Below are 26,994 nucleotides of genomic sequence, written 5' to 3' on the forward strand. Positions count from 1 at the left end.
CTCCCTGCTCTGCTTCACTCTTGGATGCAACAGGCCCTGTGTATTTGCTTATCTGCCCTTGCCATGGCTGCATGGTTGTCCCAGAGTGTAATGTGGAGGAATGGCTCCTGGCTGCTGCAGCGTCCTATCGCTGTGGCCCGGGTCTACTCCAGGAGGGTGGGAAGTGACTCCTCTGCCACCTGGGCACCTCTATACCTTCCAGGACAAGCCTCGGACTGTAGAGGACCTCCCACGTGTCAGTTTCTTGGAGCTGATTATGTATTACGTCATAGGGTGCATTGAACTTGGTATGATCCAAGGAATCTAAGGATGCCTTGTTTTTGAAAATCAGGCTAACGGTTCAAAAGTTACATGCACAAATGTACCTAAAACTTTGACCCGTTGGTGGCGCTATACTGTATTTACTGGTAACATGTAACTTGGTGACATTACAAATACGACTGTCCTTAATCAATGTGCCAAATTTCACAAATTTTTACCATACGGTTCTTTGGGCTGCCATAGACTCCCATGGGGGAAGAAAGAATAATAAGAAGAAGAAAACGTAGAATAACAATGGGTTCCCGGAGCTTCGCTGCATAGACCCCAATTTTTGTTGGGAGGTATACCCCGCTGTTAAGAAACTGTAAGCATTGTGGAAATGTGTTCACTGACTGCATATTGTGTGAAAACGACATAAAATGTGTGAATGGTATGGCCACAAAAGACAGATGCTGTGCTAATTGTGTTTGTGTTTGTGACAACTGGTTGGACAAACGCTTGTTAGCGGCTGAAAAAAACTGTAACAGCATCTTTATTAACTTTTGCTGGAACTGCAGCCCATCTCCACCCTCAGTTCCTCAAAAGTCAGTTCATGAATGAAAGACAGCCAAGCAACATGTACAAGGTAAGTGGTTCACATCATTCAACAACACAGGATTCTATAATAATGTATATAACAGACAGAAATCCTGGAGACTGTGAAGCACAAGAGTGGATGTAAGGTATCATGAGATCAGACAGATACCTCAGAAACTCTCTTTCTAGAGACTGAGTTTAGACGAGATCACCCTGGCCTCCAGCTCCACCGTAAAGAATCTTGGAGTTGTTTTTGATCAGGATTTGTCCTTTAACGTCCACATAAAACAAATTTCAAGGACTGCATTCTTCCACTATGTAACATCGCTAAAATCAGACGCATTGTCTCTCCAGTGGATGCAGAAAAACTAGTCCACGCATTTGTTACTTCAAGGCTGGACTATTGTAACTCTTTGTTATCAGGCTGCTCTAATAAGTCTCTTAGGACTTTGCAGTTAATTCAGAATGCTGCTGCACGTGTTCTGACAGGAACCAAGATCAGAGATCACATCTCTCCCATTTTGGCTTCCTTGCATTGGCTACCTATTAAATCTAGAATAGAATTTAAAATTCTTCTCCTTACATACAAAGCTCTTCATGGTCAGGCACCATCATATCTAAAAGAGCTCATAATACCTTACTACCCCTCTAGAACACTGCGCTCTCAGGACGCTGGGTTCCTTGTGGTTCCTATAGTCTCCAAAAGTAGATTGGGAGCCAGAGCTTTCAGCTATCAGGCTCCTCTTGTGTGGAACAAACTACCTTTCTGGGTTCAGGAGGCAGACACGGTCAACACCTTTAAGACTTTCCTTTTTGATAGAGCTTATAGTTAGGGCTGGCTCAGGTCATCCCTTAGTTATTTTGCCATAGGACTAGACTGCTGGGCACCACTGTCATTATTGTTACCATATCTCCATTACAGTTTATAGTTTATAGTTTATTTTAGTTTATGATTTGCTGCTGCTGTGCATCTGTGTCTCTCTATCTCTACCACAGGTTCCACTGCTACTGTAATCATTTTATCATTCATTGTAATTCATTGTCATTTTATCATTCATTGTAATTCATTGTCATTTTATCATTCATTGTAATTCATTATCATTTTATCAGTCATTATAATTCATTGTCATTTTATCATTCATTGTAATTCATTGTCATTTTATCAGTTATTGTAATTGTACAGTATGTTTGTGTTGATCTGTCCTGTACATGTGACATCTATTACATGTCTGTCCGTCCTGGGAGAGGGATCCCTCCTCTGTGGCTCTTCCTGAGGTTTCTTCCACATTTTTTCCCTGTTAAAGGTTTTTTGTGGGCAAGTTTTTCCTCACTTGAACCGAGGGTCTAAGGACAGAGGGTGTCACTCCCTGTACAGATTGTAAAGCCCTCTGAGGCAAATGTACTTTGTGACTTTGGGCTATACAAATAAAAATTTAATTGATTTGATCAAATATTGCTTTTCAGCCTTGTCCCTTGCATACAGGGTTTTCTACTAATTCTCTGAATCTGAAATTTAGCATCCTGCAGTGTTGTGAGATGGGCTACATGTTCAAGTTGCATAAGTAATGGTTAATTAGATGGTGGTATATTGTGTTTACTGTTGCAGTGGAAATAAAGTTTCTGGTTATGACCCTTCATTGGCAGTGCAGTACCTGCTATAAGCCAGCAAAATTAGTCTAAAGAAACTTGTGTGCTTCCAACTATGATTGGGTTGGCTTCTCCAGCCCTGTCACAGCGCTAAAATGAAAGTGTGATTGACTTTGGGACGGTTTGGGACCGAAAATCTGGAAACAGTCAGACAGTTAAGTTTGATGCCTGATGCCATGACATATTGTTTGGACGATGACACAAGAGAGTTAGAAATTAGACAGAGTTAGATAGTTTGAAATTTTGATGAATGCTGGTTGGCGGGGGAAATCGCTAGCATGGTGACACTATGATTGGCCAGCGTTCAGTGTTGTGGGACTGGAGATGATGATGGGGGAACATAGAAGTTTACACAGCAGCCTTTGAAACATTTCTGTTCTCTTTACACTCTCTAAATTGAAACTGAATGCTTTTAAAGGGGTATTTAGGTATTCAACAAAGAGACATTCACTTGGGTAACAATTTTAATTATAATAATTTTCAAGATGTTAGGCCAAGATGTTGAAGATAGATCCAGTTTTTCAGTAATACTTTATTTATTCACTTTATATCTTGCTTCACCATTTAGAAAATGTGTTTTTCCTATGTGTTCCTAAAAGCCAGTCAGGTTTTCTTACCAGTCCTATGGGACATGCCGCTCCAGCTAGTAAATTTACCTTGCTGTCTGCCATTGTTCAAACAAGACACAATCCTTATGTTCCATTTTGATTTTAAAGTTTCTTTTATCCAGTCACAGAACAATAAGAAGTGAGAAATGATTTCTACACATGTGGTGAAATACGTTTTTTTTTTCTTCAACTCTTTTAAAATTTTTAAAATAACGAATATAGGAGTAGAGGTACCAGTTCGTAACACATTAATATATATATATATATACATACATACATATACACACACACACACACACACACCTTATTTTCCGGATTATAGAGCACACATGAAGTTAACCCACTAAGTTAAAAAAAAAAAAAAAATTACATATATAAGCTACACCGGACTATAAGCCGCCGATATCCATGATGAGGGGGAGAGGGTGTGAAAATAATTTGCTGTTACAGTCTCGATTGCTAAAACACAAAACCTGGTTCCTGTAGCACAAACACCCAAACCTTTTCGTCATTCCCAGAAGCACACACACATTTCCCATAACCAAAAACACAATCCACCTGTGTCCACACATGTCTCAATAGTCAAAACAATTTCTGCAAAACCTTACACAAAAGTGACCAAAAAAATCATTCATTGCACTACTGTCAGGCCCGGACTCAAAAGAGGACTCAGATGCAGAGTTTGGCGGAGAGCTGTTTTATTCAGATCAAATATCCTCGACTGAGTGAGGCTATGAAAAAAGGCCTAAACTAGGGTAAACAGAAAATCACTCCAAAGGAGGAAAAACCTCTAAGCTACTCTATTTAAGATTAACAAACTCAAAATCACTCTCAACGAGGAAAAACAAAAGGCTATGAAACTTAAGGCGCTCCAACGAGGCTTAAAAACACTAAGCTATACACAAGGAAACAAAAGGCCTAGACTACAAAGTTACAACAAAAAATCACTCTTTCGAGGAAGGAAAACAAAAGAACACTAGAGATATGACGCTAGGACTGTGGGCTATGAAAATAAGGCTTAGGGGAACGCTACGAGAGGCCCTGGCCCGCCTGGTACGCCGGAGCGGGTCGTCTTCTCCGGTCCGCGGCCCTTTTGACCCGGTCCCCTTGGCAGATGAGTACCTGACGGGCGGCTGCCCAGATGCGGCGGCAGCGGCGGATCTGAATTCTGGTTCATTGTCTGGTAAAACAGGTGGTTGATAGCCATAGACACACATGAATGGGGAAAGGCCAGTGGCTGAGGTGGGCAGGGAGTTGTGCGCATACTCTACCCAGACCAGGTGCTTGCTCCATGTGGCTGGGTTCTGTGACACTAGGCACCGGAGGCCGGTTTCCAGCTGTTGATTGAGGCGCTCGGTCTGGCCGTTTGCCTCCGGGTGGTATCCTGAGGTCAGGCTGGCTTTGGCACCGATGAGCCGGCAGAATTCCTTTCAGAACCGGGACACAAACTGGGGCCCCCGGTCCCATACAATGTCTTTGGGAAAACCGTGAATTCTGAAGACGTGGTTGATCATGATTTTCTGTAGTTTCTTTGGCCGAGGGTAGCTTAGGCAGAGCAATGAACCTAGCCATCTTGGAGAATCTGTCCACCACAGTGAGGACAGTAGTGTTACCTTGTGATGTCGGGAGCCCCGTGACGAAGTCCAAGGAGATTTCTGCCCACGGTCTGGAGGGGATGGGAAACGGATGCAAAAGTCCCATGCGTGAGCCGGTGGACGTCTTATTGCGGGCGCAGACCGAGCAAGCCTCCACGTACTCCCGAACCTCCGGTTCCATGGACGGCCACCAGAACCTCCGGGAGATGGCGAACATGGTCCGCCGAACTCCCGGATGGCAGGAAAGCAGCGAGGTGTGGGCCCAGTGGATCACCTGTGGGCGCAACTCAACTGGGACAAACAACCGATTCTCTGGGCACCCACTAGGTGGCGGAGCCTCACCATTAGCCTGCTTAACCTCCTTTTCTATTTGCCAGGAAACCGATCCAACCACACAGGACAGTGGAAGGATGGGCTCAGGCTCCTTGGCCACAGGTTCGGGGTCAAAGAGTCGTGACAGGGCTTCAGGCTTGACATTCCGGGACCCCGGCCTGTAGGAGAAGGAAAAAGAAAATCTGTTAAAGAAAAGCGCCCACCTGGCCTGGCGAGAATTTAGTCTTTTGGCTTTTTTCATATACTCCAAGTTCTTGTGGTCCGTCCAGACAATAAACGGCTGACTGGCCCCCTTCAACCAGTGCCGCCACTCCTCCAGAGCCACCTTCACCGCCAGGAGCTCACGGTCGCCAACATCATAGTTTCTCTCTGCCTTGGACAACCGTCAAGACAGGAAGGCACAAGGATGTATCTTACCATCCCGCTCGGATCTCTGGGACAACACAGCTCCGATCCCCTCATTGGAGGCGTCCACCTCCAACACAAACTGCCGCTGAGGATCGGGCATGGTGAGGATGGAGGCCGTGGTGAAGCAGCGCTTGAGGTTCTGGAAGGCGGACTCTGCCTCTGTAGACCAGTGGAAGCGCACCTTGGTGGAGGTGAGTGCATGGAGCGGGGCTGCTGTTGCGCTGAAGTTTCTGATAAACCGCCTATAAAAGTTAGCAAAACCAAGGAACTGCTGGACCTTTTTGCGGCTATCAGGTGTGGGCCATTCGGCCACAGCGCTCACTTTAGCCGGATCCATCTGCACCCTTCCAGGGGCTACTATGAAGCCCAGGAAAGAGATGGTGTCGGCATGAAACTCACTCTTCTCTGCTTTGACAAACAGCTTATGGTCTAAGAGTCTCTTGAGTACTTTTGCCACGTGGGCCTTGTGCGTGTCTAGGTCAGGGGAGTAGATGAGGATGTCATCTAGGTAAACATACACGAAATTATCTAAAAAGTCCCTAAGGACATCATTAATCATGGCCTGGAATACTGCTCGGGCATTAGTGAGCCCGAATGGCATCACCAGGTACTCGTAGTGACCAGTAGGGGTGTTAAACCCTGTTTTCCACTCATCTCCCTCTCTGATTCCTACCAGGTGGTAGGCGTTGCGCAGGTCTAATTTTGTGAATACCTTGGCTTGCTGGATTTGGTCAAACACAGACATGAGTGGTAGAGGATATCGGTTCTTAATAGTGATGTCATTAAGCGGGCTATAGTCTATGCACGGCCTTAACGACCCATCCTTCTTCCCTACAAAAAAGAAGCCTGCGCCGGCTGGAGAAGAGGAGGGACAGATGAGCCCTGCCTTCAGGGAGGTCTGGAATGTCTGAAATGGAGTACAGACTCTTGTCAATTGCACAATTGTATGGTCTATGAGCCTGAGCCCGTAGCGTAGCCGCCCACTGGCCAGCCTCTGCTGAGTCCATGCTGGCCGAAATGTACTGTCAGGCCCGGACTCAGAAGAGGACTCAGATGCAGAGTTTGGCGGAGAGCTGTTTTATTCAGATCACAAATATCCTCGACTGAGTGAGGCTATGAAAAAAGGCCTAAACTAGGGTAAACAGAAAATCACTCCAAAGGAGGAAAAACCTCTAAGCTACTCTATTTAAGATTAACAAACTCAAAATCACTCTCAACGAGGAAAAACAAAAGGCTATGAAACTTAAGGCGCTCCAACGAGGCTGAAAAACACTAAGCTATACACAAGGAAACAAAAGGGCTAGACTACAAAGTTACAAGGAAAACAAAAGAACACTAGAGCTATGACGCTAGGACTGTGGGCTATGAAAATAAGGCTTAGGTGAACGCTACGAGAGACGAAACATTCGGCACAGGACAGAGATGTATAAAGTACTGGAGTAAAGGAGTGGAGTAGAAGTACAAGTGCTATATCAAAAAACTGACTTGAGTAGAAGTTGAAGTGTTCATTAAACACCATACTTAAGTAAAAGTACTAAAGTATTTAAAATGTTTTGTACTTAAGTATTGCTACTCAAGTACTGAAAGTAAAAGTACAAGTAAAAGTACAAGTACTGTTGTTTATATTATTTCAAATATTTATTAAGGCACAACTTCTACTGTTACAGTGTTACAATGTTCATGGTAGAGTTCTGTGATTTCCCATGGTCTGTGAATGCGTCTGAATGAATGCAGAGCGATGGGGCGGGGGAGCAGGTGAGAGAGCGCACCTGGGTGAGTCAGGTGTATGACGTACGGCGCACGAGCGAGGTTGATGTCTGAGACCGGGTCTGTTATGTTGTTTTTTTGCCGTGGTTACAGCCGACAGTCACCGAGTCCTGGAACCAAACCGTTCAGCAATAAATGCAGTTTGTTCAATATCGCCTCGTCATTCATCACGTGTCCGGCTGGACGCTACAGTAGTGACGAGTAACGATTCAGCACATGAAAAATATATCGGAGTAAAAGTATTAAATTCATCAAAAATATGTAGTGCAGTAAAAGTAGAAGTTGGGGAAAAAAATAATACTCCAAAAAAGTACAGATACTGCATTTTAGTACTTAAGTACAGTACTTAAGTAGTTCCACTTCGTTACTATACATCTCTGGCACAGGACAAAGGGAGACGCAGACAATATATACACACAGGGTAATGGGGAACAGCTGGAAATGATCAGGGCGGGGAAGACAATCAGACTGGTGACACATGAGGAAGGGCAAGTGACCTGAAACGAGAGGAGAGTTATCTTTCAAAGTAAAAGAGGAAATGATGAGACATAACAAAAACCCAACTTGACCTCACCGTGGTGTACTACGTGTTCATTCAGCAAACAGTGCCTTTTGAGAGGAATTTCAATAGGGTTAAGAAGGAATGATTCCAATATGTGCAGGTAATTGCACTGTACAGAAATGCTATACTATTCCAATACACATATATGTTTGAAGTAGAATTTGTGTTTTTTGATTCCTGTAGACAATGTTTGAGATGGATGCCAAGAAGGGGAGCCAGGGCAACCAGAGCAAGCCCAATATGTTGTCATTTGGGGTAACGTGAGCGTCCTTCGGGCTGCTCTGGTTCGCACCTGGTTCAATGACCACCCCAGGTTCAGGGTCCTTTTTATGCCAGCATACTCCCCTTTTCTGAATCCAATAGAGGAATTTTTCTCAGCATGGTCGTGGAGAGTCTATGACCGCAACCCATCCACACAGCACAATCTCCTGGAGGCAATGGTGAATGCATGTGAGGATATTTCTCTGGAATCTATCCAGGGTTGGATCAGACACACAAGGGGATATTTCCCACGCTGCCTGGTGAGAGAAGACATAATGTGTGACATTGATGAAATACTATGGCCTGACCCTGACCTGAGACAAGATCATGCTGATATTGATGCCAATGCTGAAGAACCTGTATATGTGCTCAATCTGGAAGTGCTGTGAATAAACCCTATTACAGTTTTTTTCCAGTTGCTAACACACTGAAATGACATGGATAGCACAAATATTTAAACTGACACACAGGGAGCAAAACCTCATCTCAAATCTCCAAAACTTTAAACACATTTTCTGCTTTACACACATTTTGCAATTTAAGTGGCTCTTTTTAAGTGTACTGAATTCTCTGGTTCTCTGCATAAGACACAACAATCTGACATAAAGTCACATGTTTGCAGTTTCAAAACACTGCCATTTAAAATGACTCTACATGAGCTCATTGGCCACTATATGTGCCACCTGCCCAAACATGGTGTTATGTAATTGTTAACACTTCATTCAGGAGGTAAGCAATAAAAGACCATAGGTGAGCAACTTTGGAAGACATTGCTGAGAGAGGAAGAGGAAGAGGGAGAGGGGGAGGAAGAGTGAGAGGTCGGGGTAGAGCAGTGTTGTCAAATTATTTTGCTTTCCTCTTTATTTTTTTATTTTTCTGACATTTCTTCTGCAATTCTATTTTTCAGCTCCCTGTTTTGTGAGCATATTTTAGTTCACTCCAATGTAAATATATCTGCTGTGCATATGTTTCACTGACTTGTTTGGTGAAAAATAAATAAAATAAATATTTCAATAGCACATGTGAATGTGAACAATCTGAAGAATTCTCCACAGTTTGAACTATGTTAGTATTATGGCAAAGCATACTAAAGATGAGAGTGCTTTTCATTATGCCCAACAGTGTGTAGTTGGTTAGACAGAAATCTACGAATACGAATGAAGTGTGTGCCATCTGGTGCAAAAGTTTGATTTTGGTTGCAGTGCTTCATTTTGTGGGATATATGAGGTATTTTACAGATGGGTGTGTGGTTTGGTGAATTGTGTTAGTATTTTGATAAAACCAGCCTAGTTTGCAAAATTGTGTTTAAGCAAATGGAAAAAACTGTGTTGACAGTGTGTTGAATTAACCCCTCCTGTGTGTAACAAACACTAATGTAGTCTGTGTTTTGACAGCTTGTGTGTATTGTCTGAGGGTAAAGACTGATTGGGACCCAGATGTTAGACTGTTGGGTGTGAGTTTTTAAAATTGTGTGTGAAGATTTGAAAAAATGGTGAGTTGTTCCAGGAATTGTGTCTTAGCAATCGAGAAAAACTATAATAATTTGTTGTGTGTGTTGTGTTGCATGTGCTAAATAAAAACTGGCATGTTCTTCTTTAAACTGACTTCCCCTGTCCGTCTCGTTTTTGCACTTCCTATTAGAGCGCCCCGTGGCAGCTGTAGAAAAATCAATAGAAAAGCCGCATCTTTGTATAAGCCGCATGGTTCAAAGCGTGTGAAAAAAGTAGCGGCTTATAGACCGGAAAATACGATGTATGTATGTATATACATATATATTGAATGAACCTTGAATATATGGAGTGAACCTTTAAATATATGGAGTGAACCTTGAATATATTTAATGAAACTTGAATATATTGAATGAACCTTAAATATATGCAGTGAACCTTTGACTATATTGAATGAAACTTGAATATATGGAGTGAACCTTTGAATATATTGAATGAAATTTTGAATATATTGAATGAAACTTGAATATATGGAGTGAACCTTTGAATATATGGAATGAAACTTGAATATATGGAATGAACCTTTAAATATATTGAATAAAACTTTGAATATATTGAATGAATCTTGAATATATGGAATGAAACTTTGAATATATGGAGTGAAACTTTGAATACATTGAATGAAACTTGAATATATTGAATGAAACTTGACTGACGTCAGACTTCATGGCAGGGCCTGCAGCCATCTTGTCTAATGTGTGGATGCTGCAGCAAAAAGTTTGTCAGTCCACTCGGAATCTCGTAGCAGCAATATTAAACAATGAGGACATTATTAACACACTGCTGATACCCCTGCCCATACTGTTCTTCTGATGAAGAAGTTCGCTCCCTTTTTAATCATGGCAGACCTACTACAACAGGCCAGGCAGCTGTTTATCAGGCCAACCTCAGCATACCTTCAACCTCACAGGAGTGGCCCACAACAGCCCCTGTGTACGATCTCCGCCCAAGAAAGGGCCCAAGACATAAGATGTAAGAATAGCTAGGCTTTATTTAAAACTGTAAGGGCTCTCATATTCTATATATCAGTGCAGCTATGGTCTCCTTTATAAAAAAGCAGAACTATTAACGAAACACTCTGCTGTGTGTAGGGGTCTTTATGGTTAGCTTGATATAGTTTTCAGGTGATTTAATGAAGGTAAAACGCAGTGAATGGTAATGGCACTGCGCTCTGATGCAGCACTTCTCCAGGACTGGAGAAGCTGCTGCAGCTACAGGGCTTCGTGAAATGAAAGAGAAGCTATTTATATATTGTTTAGATACAATAAGAATCACCCACATTCATTGTCATGAGTGTTTCCCCACTTACACTCATGTACAGTTCTTACTGTATGACCAGCACAGTTTGTTCCATGAACTTTTGTTAATACTATATAATGGATATGACTTAAAATGCAGCAAAGCACAATCATTTAAATAAAAAGTATTTCAGTAAAAGTAATTTCCGAGTTCTTTAAAAGATATTTTCAAAATATATAAAAAGGGGTCTGTACAGCAGCAACAGTAAATGTAATTCCTTATTATATAGATGCAGCTCCTTGTAATGGTGCTACTTAAGTCCTAATATAGATTACAAAAGTTACACATATACATGTTTCTGCAACCTTCTCAAAGGTTCTCACTAGCACTAGCTCCCAGAAAAATAAATAAATACTGTCACTCATTCATAAATCACTTAAAAGTTCTGATCAAAATACAACTGATCTTATGCTACAAAAGTTACAGATTGGTTGACACTGGTCTACTGATCAAAGCATTAAATGCAAAAACAGAAACAATACACTTATTGCATATCATTATTATTATGTGTAAATCATGAAAAGAAACACATGAAACCTCTTTTTGGTATTATGCTTTTATTATGCTCATTACTTTAAAATTGTATTGTAATGAATGTTCCTCTGTTGGTTATCATAAAATAAACGTGACTATATTGTTTTTATGTTAAAGTAAATTTTAATAATAATAATCAGATAAAATTCTTAAACACATTAACATGTTTAAATATTGGTATCCAAATATCCAAATTGACAAAATAACAGTACACAAGCAAATTAGACACAGTGCCAGTGAGAAAATGGACAAGCACCATTTTCATTCGATATTCTAATTTTATAATGATGAGTAGCAAGAAATGAAAAAGAAATGCTATGGAAAAATGAAATGGTCATCTTCAAAGTTTTTTTTTCAGTGCAAACATACCCACAAAAACACTCACACCTGTGTGAGAACGTGCACATTTATGGTCGAAGAATTGGGTTGAAATATTTTCAGGTTGACAATAAGATAAAAGCATTTCTTAAACCAAGGATAGAAAAAGGCATAAATAATTGGGTTTAGGGTTGAATTAAAGTAACCCAACCAAACAAATGCTTCAAACACAGCAGCAGGTGTGCTGAAACCAGTGAAGGCATCAATTATTGAATTTATAAAAAAAGGCATCCAACAAAGGATGAATGCACCAAGAACAATACCAAGAGTCTTTGCTGCCTTGTGCTCAGACTGTTTGATCAAACCACCTCTTTCTCTGTCATTTGACGTCTCAATCTTTCTTACATGTTCTCTGGCAGTAATAAATATTTTAGCATACAGACAAACCATTACAGTGCAGGGAAAGAAAAATGCAGTAATACTGTCCAGGATGCCCCAAAGAGGGTTAAAGAGAAGGTTACAACTGCCAAGGCAGTTTATTGATAATATATAATCCTCTAACCCTACAATGTTGGCCTTTGAATAAAGTAGTCCATAGGAGTAGATAGCAGCCAGTGCCCAGCTGCCACATACCATAATCCAGGCCACTGACATTGTGATTTTCCTATAATAATGCAGAGGATTGCATATTGCCTGTTGTCTGTCTACAGCAATACAAATTAGGTGAAAAATAGAGACACTGGTAAGAAACATATCAAAACTGGAGTGTAGCAAACAGAAGGCTTCACCATAGAACCAACAGCCATTAATTGTCCGGTCAGCACTGAAAGGCATCACAATAACACCCACAAGAAAATCAGCAAGAGCAAGAGATAAAATAAGGAGGTTAGTAGGATTATGCAACTGCTTAAAATGACGGATTGACACAATGACAACAGAGTTTCCTAAAATGGTAATCAGCATTCCTATTGTAAACAACAAAGATAGGGCAAATTTGGTCCCAACACTGAACTGTGTCCGAACACACGAGGCATTGTAGCCTGGAAAACAGTACTGCTCTTGAGAAAGGCCACCAGTCATCATTAACCTAAAGATATGCCAAAACCTCTGCAGAGATACAGAAAGGTCTGTGCTAGGGGAGATATAGAGGAGAGCTCACTCTTGAAACAAAAGGCACTGGCACCACCTACAAATGTGACAAACTAGGCCATCCAATCAGAAGGTAATTTATTAATAAATATGTAACAGCCCAACACACTACAACAACACTACTACTGACAAGCAGTCTACCTTGAGGAGGATTTTTTCTATAGCGAAATCATAAACCATTGTAATATTGTATTATTATAGTAATAGTATATTGAGTAAAGAAATAATTGAATGAATGTGATTTATGTACCAATGAAAAATTGTGAAATTACCATGCAGGGCTGGTCCTAGGCTTTTGATGGCCCTATACAAGATTTTGTTTGTGGCCTCAAAACACTACCCAGATCCAACCACCACAACTCAACCAACCAATGGTGAGGGTTTGAAAATAATTTGCTGTTAATAATTCATAGTGCGTGTTGCATGTGCTAAATAAAAACTAGCGTGTTCTTCTTTGCAGTGATTTCCTGTCTATCTAGTTTTTGCAATTCCTGTTAGAGCGCCCCCTGGTGGCTGAAGAAAAATCTATAGAAAAGCTGCATCTTTGTAAAAGCCACATAGTTCAAAGTGTGGGGAAAAAGTAATGGCTCATAGCCCGGATAATACGGTATATTGTTAAAATTCGAGGGTGTGTTAGCTAGCTAAACCTACAGGTGCTTTAAGGCTAGCTATTTGTATTTCCCAAAACAAATAGCTGTCTAATGTTACTTCTGTCTTAATTTAGTTCAATAGGTTTTTGCTCTCATATTGTGGGCTTTATGCACACACTGGACCTGTGTCATGCCAGAAGTGACGACATCTCCTCCACGCAAGTCCCTCTAGTGGTATTCCAAGCAGTTGACAATTTTTGAAATGTTATTCTTCTAATGAAATAAAATTCATTTAAAATCATATAAATCATATAATACTGTGAAAGTACTACTAAAATTAAAATAAAAATAACTATAATATCGCTGAAATGTAATTTGCCAATCTGTTCTGTCTTTCCTGTGATGTATTTAGTTTCAGTGTCTGCTACATAGTCACGTTCAAGTGCGTACATACCGCTTGACTGGTTATGAAACACTGCAATGGTGGCAAGTGAGAGACAGAGTGCTTTGGTCTACAGATTTAGACAGTGAATGATGGGTGAGCGAGTGCCAGCTGATAAAGCTCCCCCCCTGATGTAATTACAAGGCCATTTGTTACTTGTAAAAAAAAAAGAAAGGAAAAAAAAACTAAAAACAAAAATGTAGCAAAGTTTGATTGGCTACTGGCTGCCGCAATCTTATTAATCGTTACTCTTTGTTGTTCATCTATCATGTGACTGGTAGCTCTTTAAAATTGATAGGGGTCATTGGTTTGCCTTCTATGGCCTGTGACAACAATTGGTGGAGAGACGTTTAAAGTCTGTGTAAAGGCAATTCTATGTTTTCTTTCAAAGCACAATAAATGTCTTGGACAATAGTTTCTGAAAACACATGAAAAGACTTTGAATGATACATTACTGAAATGTGGAGTTAGAGGTTCAAACAGGTTTTCAGGATTTTGTGGGTGGTCCTAAAAGGAGTGACCACGTGACATCATGCGGTCACTCCACTATTAACATAAAATTAGCATAAACTCCGCCCCCTTGCACGGCATAGACTGCTCGTTTTTTAATTGCAACACCTATACGTACTCAGTTATCACTGTCTTTGCTAGCTAGTTATGCCTTCAAAATCCCGAAAATGCGTCTTCCCTGGATGCCAAAATGTTCACATCAGCTCCATCACTTTATTTAAATTTCCAAAAAATGAAGTGATGAAGAAGAACTAGATTGATTTTGTGAAGAACCATAGCAATAGAGACCTGAAAAACACCACCAGCAACTGCCTCTGCAATGCTCATTTTGCAGTGGATAGTTTAAAAAACTTTTACCAGAGACAGATGGGTTGTACAGACCATCTGCTTGTACTGTCGGATGTGGCCGCACCGACCATCTCCATCCCTGGTCTTCATCTTCAACCTCCTGTCAAGCCATCCGGCCCACTGAGGTGTGTTGCTATGGGCTTGTCTATACCTGCTGAATGTAACCGCTGTGAAACAATCAGGAAGTAACTTTTTATTTCTCTGATTAATAACAGCTTTATCGAGACCGGCACTCGCTCTCTGTTGTTACTCTCTCTCTCTCTCTCTCTCTCTGATCATCGGACACAAATCAAATTAAACTTCTTCCTGTCATTATGTTTTGCGGCGTAAATTGCGAGTTGGACTCAGATTTAGAAGCTGTGTACATGAAATAAACAAAGTGAGAACACACACACAGGTAGATTATCAGAGTTCAGTCCATGAATCTACCTGGATAGTCTCTGATTAAGAGAGATTTCAGGCTGTCTGTGGGGGTTTTACCGATCTGGGTGTCTGATTGGCGACCCAAGAGTGACGTGGGGCCAAAAGTTGAATCTGGCCAGCGTTGCCGGCTAAGTGGGACAGGGAAGCTGGACACCGGCAACGTTTTCCAATTCATTTCAGTGGGTGTCGTGTGTTTCCCCCACAACACCGGGGTTGCGCAAAAAACGGCGCTAGCTAGCAGTAATAGGAGAGTTCACAACATACCCTTACATATTATGCAGATTACAGAGGTTACAGATGTGTCTTATAAATCATATTCTTCAGGCATAATGCACCATGCTTGTTTGGTAGACAGCAAAATCATTCCATGTATCAGTCCCACTAAGTGTGTGATATGACTATACATTTTGTTACACATTTTGTTTGTTGTTGTAAATTGGGAAACAAATTTGATCCAGGGGTTGGTCAGTGCCCTCTGACTCCGAGTCAGATTGTGGTTCTGGTGGCTCAAACATATAGGTCTGAACAATACCAATAATACTGCTAGCTGTAGCATCCATATTGTGCTTATTACAGTACTAAAGCGAGATCGCGTGACATCACACGGTGATCATTACCATAGAATTTGCATATTTTATTCCACTCTGCCAAGTGGGTGTGGCTTCGCGCATTCAGTAGACATGCCCCACAGTCCTGGAACTGAGAATACTGCTCATTTTTACCTTATTTTAACACCTAATTTCATAAACTTGTCGTTATTTTTGATCATTCAACGTTGGCTGGGTGGTTAATAACACTTTCCTCTTTAGTCTGACAGACTCAGACTTATTTATTTTGACTTTACATGGACTTTAAAGTCGAGAACGAACCAGGCTCACCTTTCATCACAAATATCTAACTAGTCATGAATAAAGATCAAGACTAAAAAGAGAGACTGCAGAGGATAAGTCCAGGTCATGAACAAATTGTATAAATCTGTGCTACCCTCTGTTATTATGTGTAATGTCCATTCTTCGGATCATATGAACTGACTGCAGAGGTACGATGTCCCTGCCAATATTAAGACTAAATCTACACCTTTTTGTCAGCCAATATTTAGTAAAAGTATGTGATTTTGGAATTACTGCTTTAGATTTATAGTGGATTTTGACCTCTCTATGCAGACAGTCAGATTATGACTGAAAAATTCTGTTACTCATTGATAAATTACTTCAAGGTTGGGACCAATATACATGTGATTTTATGCTACAAAGTTAACTCTACATGCTGGTAGAGATCATTTTGTTTACTCCAAATTCAAAAATAGAAACTGAACACAGATAATGTAGCAGGGGCAACAAAACATGGGCAACAAACTTCCACAAGATATTGTATTGATTCAATTAATTCAGCCACTTATTACACCTATGTTGAGATCTGCTCATTTATAAATATATATTTTACCACTTCATGTGGAGAAACACATGAAACCTCTTTTTGGTATCATTGATTTGTTTTATTAGTCTATGAACTCTACTGTTCTAACAGTTCATTGTAACTCTGCTTTGCATATGTCATAAAAACAATAAAATGTTCCTATATTAGGCACCAGAAGCCTTTGTTCTATAATTCTATAGAATCTTCTATAATTAAACAATCTATAGTATATAATGATTTGCAATAACATGACTATATTGTTATAATATTAATTTTAACAAAATGTAATCAAAGCACATAGATGATCAGAGATCAGTGGCAGGGAGAAAAATATGTTATGAAAAAGTGAAACATTCATCTTTTATCCAGGTTTTGATGAAAGCATTTAAATGTGCTCCTAATGCAAACATATCTACAAAAAAACTGTGCCAGGGTATTCTAGATCAGCTAGACAGTACTGTCATGAATGTGTGAGAACATGCACCTTTATAGTAGAAGATTTGGGTTGAAATATTTTCAGGTTCACAATAAGATAAAAGCATTTCTTAAACCAAGGATAGAAAAAGGCATAAATAATTGGGTTTAATGTTGAATTGAAATAACCCAACCAGACAAATGATTCAAAGATAGCAGCAGGTGTGATGAAGCCAGTGAAGGCATCAATTATTGAATTTATAAAAAAAGGCATCCAACAAACGATGTACGCACCAAGAACAATACCGAGAGTCTTTGCTGCCTTGTGCTCTGACTGTTTGATCAAACCACCTCTTTCTCTGTCATTTGAACAGTTCATATCTCCAATCTTTCTTACATGCTCTCTGGCAGTAATAAATATTTTAGCATACAGACAAACCATTACAGTGCAGGGAAAGAAAAAGCAAGTTATGCTGTCCACAATCCCCCAAAGAGGGTTAAAGAGAAGATAACAACTGCCAAGGCAGTTTATTGATAATATATAATCCTCTAACCCTACAATGTTGGCCTTTGAATAAAGTAGTCCATAGGAGAACAGAGCAGCCAGTGCCCAGCTGCCACATATCATAATCCAGGCCACTGACATTGTGATTTTCCTATAATAATGCAGAGGATTGCATATTGCCTGTTGTCTGTCTACAGCAATACAAATTAGGTGAAAAATAGAGACAGTAGTTAGTGACATATCCAAACAGGAGTGTAGCAAACAGAAGGCTTCACCATAGAACCAACAGCCATTAATTGTCCGGTCAGCACTGAAAGGCATCACAATAACACCCACAAGAAAATCAGCAAGAGCAAGAGATAAAATAAGGAGGTTAGTAGGATTATGCAACTGCTTGAAATGACATATTGACACAATCACAACAGAGTTTCCTAAAATGGTAACCAGTATGCCTAAAGCAAACAACAAAGAAAGGGCAAATTTGATCCCAACACTGAACTGTGTCCGAACACACGAGGCATTGTAGCCTGGAAAACAGTACTGCTCTTGAGAAAGGCCACCAGTCATCATTAACCTAAAGATATGCCAAAACCTCTGCAGAGATACAGAAAGGTCTGTGCTAGGGGAGATATAGAGGAGAGCTCACTCTTGAAACAAAAGACACTGGCACCACCTACAAATGTGACAAACTAGGCCATCCAATCAGAAGGTAATTTATTAATAGATATGTACAGCCCAACACACAATATTGTTTTTTGCAAAGTCATAAACATCTGTTATAGCACCATTCAATCATTCAAAATTATGCACAGAAATAAATGATGATGGTGAATGAATGTGATTTTGGTACCATTCCTCTTGAAAAAGAGGAACAACTTTTGTGGGTGAACGCAATTTATTGTATGCACTCATAAGTTGTATGTGTGGCCTATACGTGGTTAATAGACCTTTTTCAGTACATTTGTGATAAACATTAAAGTATAGTGTTAAGACTGACTTAGAAAACACTGTATGTAAATGAGAAGTAGAGTGTTTCTGATCCTGAGAATGTTAAATATGAGCATTGGCCCTGACTTGGGTCAAACATTCTAGATGCCTTACTTTTAGGACTCTCAAAGAGTGAAGGCATACAGTGAAGACCTTGAAGGCCAGTGGAGATGACATCCTCTTTGTATGTGTTGACTGAATGCAAAGTGATGAGAATCCAGGGTGCCTGGGATGTTGTTTTTGATGTGCTGGGGAACCAGTTTCTCAAACCACTTCATCTAAATGGAGGTAAGTGCCATTGGATGGTAGTCATTTAGACCAGTGGTCCCCAACCTTTTCCTAACTGCGGACTGGTCAACGCTTGACAATTTTAATGCGGACCGGGAGGGGGGGGAATACGTCATTTCGAAATAAAAAAAACGTTTCAAAATAAAAGACCGCTCGACTTAGACTGGGACTATAATAGAGGGGGACTTGCTACTCTATCTACAGTTGGTAGGAGAAGAAGAAAATATTAAGTATGAATGCAAATAACAAAAGAGCGCGGAGAACATGTAGTAGGCATTGTAGCTTGTTGCCCGTGAAATCCAATGAGTCAATTAAAAATTATCAACCCAAAAATAATTAACAACTACCTCGCACAATTAATTATCTTTTGTAATTTACATTTATACTTAATACTTTCTTCTTCTCCTACCAACTGTGGATGAAGTAGTAAGTCCGCCTTTATTATAGTCCCAGTCTAAGTCGAGCGGTCTTTTATTTTGAAACGTTTTTTTATTTTGAAATGACCGTATTGAATAAAACAGAAATAACTAATTAATTCTTGTGCGGCCCGGTACTGATCGATCTACGGACCGGTACCGGTCCGCGGCCCGGGGGTTGGGGACCACTGAGCTAACGTACACTCTGTCGCTGACCGTGAGAAGAACTGAGCTGATCTGAGACAGCGCTGTGGGAAAGTAGCCTAGGTGTTGAGGGCGGGGACAGTCATCATTGAAAAAACTGCTTTCGGCCTCCGAATGCAATATGCAGCGTCCACGCATAGGCTTATCTAACATGAAAAATTAACCCATTTTTTATTTACATCTCTCTCTCTCTCTCTCTCTCTCTCTCTCTTTCCTTTTTTTTTTTTTTTGGAAAAAATTTTTTTTTTGATTTTTTTTTTTTTTAATTTCCCCCCAATGTCACGACCCGGTTCGGAATGTCTCGCGGACCGGTACCGGGTCGCGACCCGGTGGTTGGGGACCGCTGATTTAGACCACACACAACACATTTTACATACAGATGATGGTACCTGTCTTGAAGGAGGTGGGAACACATTCTATGTGAAAGAGCTAACCAGGAGCTGGAGTCAGCAATATGGTGTGTGGCAACTTCCAATGTAATATCATGGAGTGAACACCTGCTCTGGATTGAGTATCCTCACAATTTCCTGACCAGTTCCACCAGGGTATCCCCTTCCCATTTGAAGTTTGTCTTGGGTATCAGCCCCACTTGTTTCCTGCTCAAGAAAGTAATTCGGTAGGCCTGTTTATCCAAACACATTGACATTGACATTGATTAACAATGTTACTCTGCAAGCCATCTCTGCACTCAGGCCCCTGAATTCAAGCAATGTCCCTCGCTACCTAGTCCCGTCTGCCATTAAAAAGATCATAAACCCGAGTTCCGGTAATGGTGGCGAACAGGACGGTTGCTTGAGTTGTGAGCTCCCGTAGCCAACTAATATATACTGAGCTAAAAGTTTGAAAGTGGCAAAAGAAGAACGTAAATGTCAGGGGAAGGGAGCGCGAGACGGAGTACGAGACACCAAAACAAACAAACAGAAGGTACGCTCCAGAAAATCGACGAAGAAGAGAGTGCACCGACGCTAACGCCCGAAGCTAAGGAGATTGACATGGAGGCTGTCCAGGCTGGCCTGGAGGGGATTAGCAAACAAATTGGAGACATGCGTAAGGAGATGAAAAGTGACATGAGAGCCCTGAAAGACGAAATTACAGCGCAACTGGACGAGAAATGGGCGACGTTCAGTGTGGAGATCAATCGCAAGTTTGACACGATTACTACGGAGATGGAAGAGCAAAACACCAAAATGGCGAGTGCGTTGGCGCGCACAGAAGAAATGGAAGAGTGGAGTTTGGAGGTGAATAAAACATTGGCGGAGCTGTTGGAGGAAAGGCAAAGAATGATGGATAAATTGGATGATGTCGTCCAAAGATCTAAGAGGAACAACATCCGTGTGTTTCAACTGTCCGAAGAGGCAACGCCAGCGGAAGGTGAAACGATGGTGCAGTTTATGACCGACTGGCTTCGCAAAGAACTGGCTATCGACACTGACCTAGGCATCCAGCGGGCGCACCGGGCACTGGGACCGAAGAGGAAACCAGACGAACCACCGAGATCGGTTATTATTAACTTCCAGCGGTTCGATGTAAAGGAGAAGGTTTTGGCCAAAGCCTGGGCAATGACACCACCGGTGAAGTACGGAGACAGAAGAGTGTTCTTTGATCATGATTACTCGGACAGAGTGCTGAAACAACGAAGATCGTATGACAACATAAAGAGAGTCTTGACAGCAAATAAGATCAAGTTCAACACGCCTTTCACCAAGATCCGCATCCACTGGAACACCGGGAAGGTGATGTACCAGAGCGCCACGGAAGCAGCCAAAGATGTGCGTAAAAGAGGACTGGAGCTTGGAGACGAGCAGCTGGCAGAGGTCGAGAGAAGCTGCGCCGGAGGAGGCGGCGAATCAGAGGAAGCTAGCGGGGGAAACTCTACTCTTCTGGAAAATCTTCGTGCAGCTAAACTTTCTACCTGGCAACGAGTGGATCGAAGAAAGGACCGGACCTCGGAGGCCAGCAGGAGGGCAAAAGGAAAGCTGCAAATATATAAACGTTGAGTGTTTAAAAGATGCATGATTCGACGGTGTGTCTTTAGCTAGTGTCGGCTGGATGAGGGTGAGTTTGAGTGTTTACTCTGTGCATCTGGTTAAAGGCATGAGAGTGTGAGTAGATGGAAGGAAGGTGTTTTGATACTCTTGCATAACTATATAGTTAAAGTCAGGGTGTAAATTAATGAGGAATAAAGGTGAAACGTTTTGCTACTTTGGTTTAAAATGACAAATATGGTTGGTTATGGGAATGGTTCTATAAATACTCTGGTATGGAGACCCCTTCTAGGCTGGACTTCACTACCGGGTGGGAGCCCCAACCAATGGTAGGGTTTACTCCCACAATACCACAAGAGGGTCAACAGGGGAGGGGATGGGTTGACATCTCTTACTGGAAGTCCTTGGTTTTGATTTTGTTTACATTATTGTGCCTGCACATAGTTATTGTCTTTTTTACTTTTTTTAAATGTGATTGCACTTTTAGACAGCAAGGGTACGCTGTTTTCCTTTTATTTATTTTTTTTGGTTTGACTCCATAACTGTTTATGAGCACTAAACCTGAGATCAAATTTATGTCCTTGAATGTTAATGGTCTGGGAGACCCTGTGAAACGAGCGAGGGTTATGGCTAAGTTGAGGAAGGAGAAGTCGCAGATCAACTTCCTGCAGGAAACCCATCTATCATGTTCAGAACATGAGAAATTAAAGAAATTTGGTTATAAGCATACGTACTACAGTTCGCATACTAATACTCGTAAAAGAGGAGTGGCAATTTTAATCTCCAACCAGGTCCGGTTTGAGTACCAAAAGGAAATAAGGGATAATGAGGGGAGATTTGTAATTGTAAAAGGTACTATAGATGAAACAAAGGTGACTCTGGTAAATATATACGCCCCGCCAGAAAGCGATAAAACATTCTTTAAAATGTTACACGATACTATTGCATTGGAGGCAGATGGGGTATGTTGGTGTGCGGGTGATCAAAATGTGGTTATCGACTATTGCCTGGATACCACAAGTAACAATAGAAGTAAGACTTCATTATCAAAACTAGTGAAAAATTCATGGGAAGAGATGGGATATATTGATGTTTGGAGGGATTTGCATCCTCTTCGGAGAGATTATACTCATTATTCGCATGCACATTTGGTATACAGTAGAATAGACTACTTCTATACTCAAAAGGAAAATATAGAATTGATAAGGGACTGCCAAATTGGAGTAGCTGATGTATCAGATCACAGTGCTGTCTACATGAGGGCTTGTCTCTCTGATAGGCAGAGAAATACAATATGGAGGTTGAATACTGGACTGTTGAATAGTAATCAGGTGGTAGAGCAAATTAGAACAGACATTGGGAATTATTTGAAGGTGAATGACAATGGTGAAACTAACCCTGCGATCTTGTGGGATGCCCTGAAGGCAGTTATCAGAGGGAAATTGATTGCAATCTCAAGTAAATTGAAGAAGGAAAAATTAGCAAACTATAAACAACTGACGAGTGAACTTAAGATAATGGAACAAAAACATAAATTGAAGGCTGACCGGCAAACACAAGCATCAATTAGTGAAATAAGGAAGAAAATCAATGAGCTCCTACAACAGGAGGTGGAGATTAAAGCGAGGTACTTAAAACAAAATTACTATGAATCGGGACCCAAAGCTGCAAGATTACTGGCAAGACGCTTGCGTAAGCAACAAGCAGACATGGCAATACACAAAATTGTGGACCCCAAGACAAAACAAGTAAAATACAAGTCTGGAGAAATTGAGAATGTATTTAGTAATTACTATAAAGACCTATACGCTAAAACATCAACTTCTAGTGAAGAGGATATTAGATTGTTTCTTGGTGGCTTGGACCTTCCCACCATTGGTACTGTACAAAATGAAGAAATGGTGAAAAACATAACTATGGAAGAAGTTGGGGAAGCGATAAGTAAATCGAAAACAAATAAGGCCCCAGGTAGTGATGGTTTCCCTTCAGAAATGTATAAGAAATATGAAAAAGAGCTGACCCCATTACTCCATTCTACGTTCAATTGGGTTAAAGAGAATAATATAACTCCCCCCTCGTGGAAGGAAGCTATAATTACTGTAATTCCTAAACCATTAAAAGATAAACAGCACTGTCAAAACTTCAGACCAATATCGATGTTAAATGTGGATTACAAACTTTATACCTCTATATTGTCTAAAAGACTTCAATCCTTCATACCATGTTTGGTGGACGAAGATCAATGTGGCTTTGTCACTGCTAGAATGACACAGGACAACATTAGAAGAACTTTGCATGTAAAGCATCGGATAAACAAGAATAAGACACCAGCTGCGTTGGTTTCGTTGGATGCTGCGGCTGCCTTTGACCGAGTCTCCTGGGACTTCTTATTTCTCACACTAGAAAGATTTGGGTTTGAGGAGAAGGCGATTCAATGTATTAAAACACTATATACTAAGCCAACAGCTAGGATAAAAATAAATGGTTCTTTGACAGATAGATTTGAGCTAGAGCGGGGGACAAGACAAGGGTGTAATCTGAGTCCTACGTTGTTTGCAATTTTTATAGAGCCATTGGCTCAGATGGTAAGACAAAATGAAGCAATAGCAGGTATAGAAATCAACGATCAGCAGCATGTAATAAGTTTATTTGCAGATGATGTAATGGTTTATCTTAAAAATCCATCAGTCACGTTTGAACCACTTATGCAGTCCTTAGATCAATTTGGCTCATACTCTGGGTACGAATTGAATAAGTCTAAAACTCAAGTTCTCATGCTTAATTGTAAACCAAACCAAAGACTCAAGGAGACCGGATTAAATTGGGAGGCAAAGTCAATCAGATACTTGGGTATAAACATTACCAAAAATCTTACAAAACTGTACAAAAGTAATTATGGAGAAATTGATGAAAACTTAAGGAAAGATATTGATAGATGGTCTACATACCCGATGGGACTTAGTGATAGAATATATACTGTAAAAATTAATGTATTACCACGCTTGTTAACCTGTTCCTTTCCCTACCAGTGCCTATACCACCAGAACAATTTTTAAATGGGAAATAACTAATATCAAGATTTATATGGGATGGAAGAAACCTAGGGTAAAGTATAGTACTCTACAGCTGACCAAAAGAAAGGGTGGAATGGCACTTCCAAATTAAAAAATATTTTCAAGCAGCGCAACTGCGTCCGCTCCGAGTTGGTGCAGTAGTGCCTACGAGGCTAGATGGAAGGATATTGAGGCACCAGTCCTCTGCATTCCCAATCCAAAAGACATAGGTGACGAAAGATCCCAGAGAACATCGAATTTGCGTCAGATAGACATGATAACGACTATACACTAAACACATGGCATTCGGTTGTGAGACAGTTAAGGGTGGGAAGGGAACTCGGTTTATTGAAATGGATTGCACACGATGTGGCTTTTAAACCTGGAAGGCTGGATCCTAGATTTAAACATGGACTCAAGTGGGGTGTGACTGCCATGTGCTCGTTGATCCTAAGGAAAAATGAAGAGCTTTCAAGAAATGAAAAACGAATATGGATTGGCCAATCAAGATTTATTTAGATATCTACAACTGAGAGACTCTATTGCAAGGAAGTTAAAAGAGCAGAGGATGATATACATCCAATAATAAAACTCTTCTCTCGGGCATATGGTGAAGTTACGCCTAGGGCGGTGTCCAAACTTTACATGTTTTGATTGAGTCGAACAAAGACTCATACTGTGTATGTAAGAACAAATGGGAAAAAGAATTGGCTGTGGACATTTCTGATGAGATGTGGTATGATGTGGGTCATACACCAAGGGAATTTTCATGAAAAACCAAATAAGATATTTCTCACACACCTCGAATAAAAGTAAACAACTTAAGGCACCTCACCATGTTGGAGACAGTGTGACCAAATTGATCCTGACCATACACATGTTTTTGGAGTTGCAGTAAAATCCAGCCTTTCGGGGAGCTGTGCACTCAGTTATTTGTGTGGTCTTAGGATATGGGATCCCCAGCTCATGTCTTGTTCTATTGGGTCATATGGGAGGAGTTGGTTTGTCCGAGAGACCAATATTTGGTCAAGATCTTTCTGGTTGCTGGGAAGAAGGCGATCACCAGGAACTGGCTTAAAACAGATTATGAACAGTGGAGGACTATCGTGGACAATATACAGGATATGGAGTATTATCGTTCAAACTAAAAATCAAGAAGATTTGTTTTCAAAAGAGATGGGAAAAAGGTTTATGTATAAATCCAAAAGGGGAGAAAAGTGAAGGGTGAAAATGTGTGTACCCCTGTGTTTTTTTACCGTTGTGTGTTACTGTTTTATACTTGAATGTTTTTCTATTCCTGTGCAATCCAAAATAAAGACAAAGTTATAAAAAAAAAAGATCATAAACCCCTCTGTAGTGAAACTCAAACTCCCTAGCTCTATTAGAGTGCATCCCACATTAAATGTCCCACCTGCTTGTCTCCCATGCCCTCCTGCTAGACCCCAATCCACCCACCCAGGTCATCAAAGACCACACAGCTTACTATACAGTCAATTCTGGATGTTCTACAAAGAGGATCAGGATTCCAGTAGCTTATCAACTGGGAGGGATACAGTCCGGAGGAATGCTCATGGTCACTTAATTTCCTTATACTGGACCCACACATGGTAAGACTTTCACTGCACTCATCCTAACAAGCCCTAACAAGCTGTTGGAAGGTGTACTATTAAGTTTTTCCTTAACACTGCAAGTAAACATCAGGTGGGAGTAAACATCTATGTGATAACCACTGAAATGTTACAGATATGAATCAACTTGTGTTAAGGAGAATTAAATAAAAAGTTAGTTGACTGAGGTGATATCCCTAAACACAGGTTGATTTGTTGACCACCCACCGACTGTTTGTTGATAGCTAAATTAGATCAGGTCATAACTTTAGCCTAGCTTAAATTAAAACCTGATACATACTATCTTGCGTCAGTGCTTAGCCATGTGAATTCCCACTTGTTTATGTCCCAATAAATGTTCAGTTCTCCATCTTATCCATGGTAGTCATTGCTGGACTGTACTTAATGTGTGTTATGTATAAAAAGGTTCAGTACAATTCAACTCCAGAGGCGGGTGGGTGCGAGATAAGCATGGGCGCAACAGTTTCACAGTATTGCACCCACTTGTTGTTCTTCCTGTCAGATTGTCTATGTGTCATTACCTACCTCCTCGCCTCCCAGTGAAAACTACAAGATGAGTCAATAGCCCCGTGAACAACTGAACTTTAATTGAACTCATTAAAGGTCATTTTACTTTCTCCACTCTTGGTCTCTCACTTTGACCAAAACTCAGTTAAATTGACTGTACTTCTGACCACGCAAGGCAGTTTTGCACTACACATCTCATTCACCCATTCATACACTGATGGTATTTGTGCCATGTAATGTGCCCACTGCTCATCAGAAAGGAGCTAATCATTCACAGTTTCACACATTCATAGCCTTCAAGAGCAATTTAGGGTTCAGTATGTTGACCAGTAACTGAATCACCAATCTTCTTACTAGTGGATAACCCACTCTGGGGATACAGCTGCATCTGAAGAGTGCTTAAACTCAATTAACTAAGCAAATCAAACAAACCACAAGGGTCACAAATCTAA

The 26,994-nt window shown here is 40.8% G+C and overlaps 2 protein-coding genes across 2 annotated transcripts; both read right to left on the reverse strand.

Annotated features, from left to right (window-relative positions):
* Nucleotides 1-11,740: 11,740 nt before the first annotated feature.
* LOC113746545 (trace amine-associated receptor 13c-like) lies at nucleotides 11,741-12,659 on the reverse strand. Its single transcript, XM_027282604.1, has one exon. The coding sequence runs from the start codon at nucleotides 12,638-12,640 to the stop codon at nucleotides 11,741-11,743; it is 900 nt and encodes a 299-aa protein (XP_027138405.1). The 5' UTR covers nucleotides 12,641-12,659.
* Nucleotides 12,660-17,015: 4,356 nt separating this feature from the next.
* Nucleotides 17,016-18,041, reverse strand: LOC109139133 (trace amine-associated receptor 13c-like). The gene has a single exon (XM_019261693.2). It carries the CDS (start codon nucleotides 18,039-18,041, stop codon nucleotides 17,016-17,018), a length of 1,026 nt encoding a protein of 341 aa, XP_019117238.2.
* Nucleotides 18,042-26,994: the final 8,953 nt, after the last annotated feature.

This window comes from Larimichthys crocea, chromosome X (assembly GCF_000972845.2).
Source record: "Larimichthys crocea isolate SSNF chromosome X, L_crocea_2.0, whole genome shotgun sequence".
NCBI lineage: Eukaryota > Metazoa > Chordata > Actinopteri > Sciaenidae > Larimichthys > Larimichthys crocea.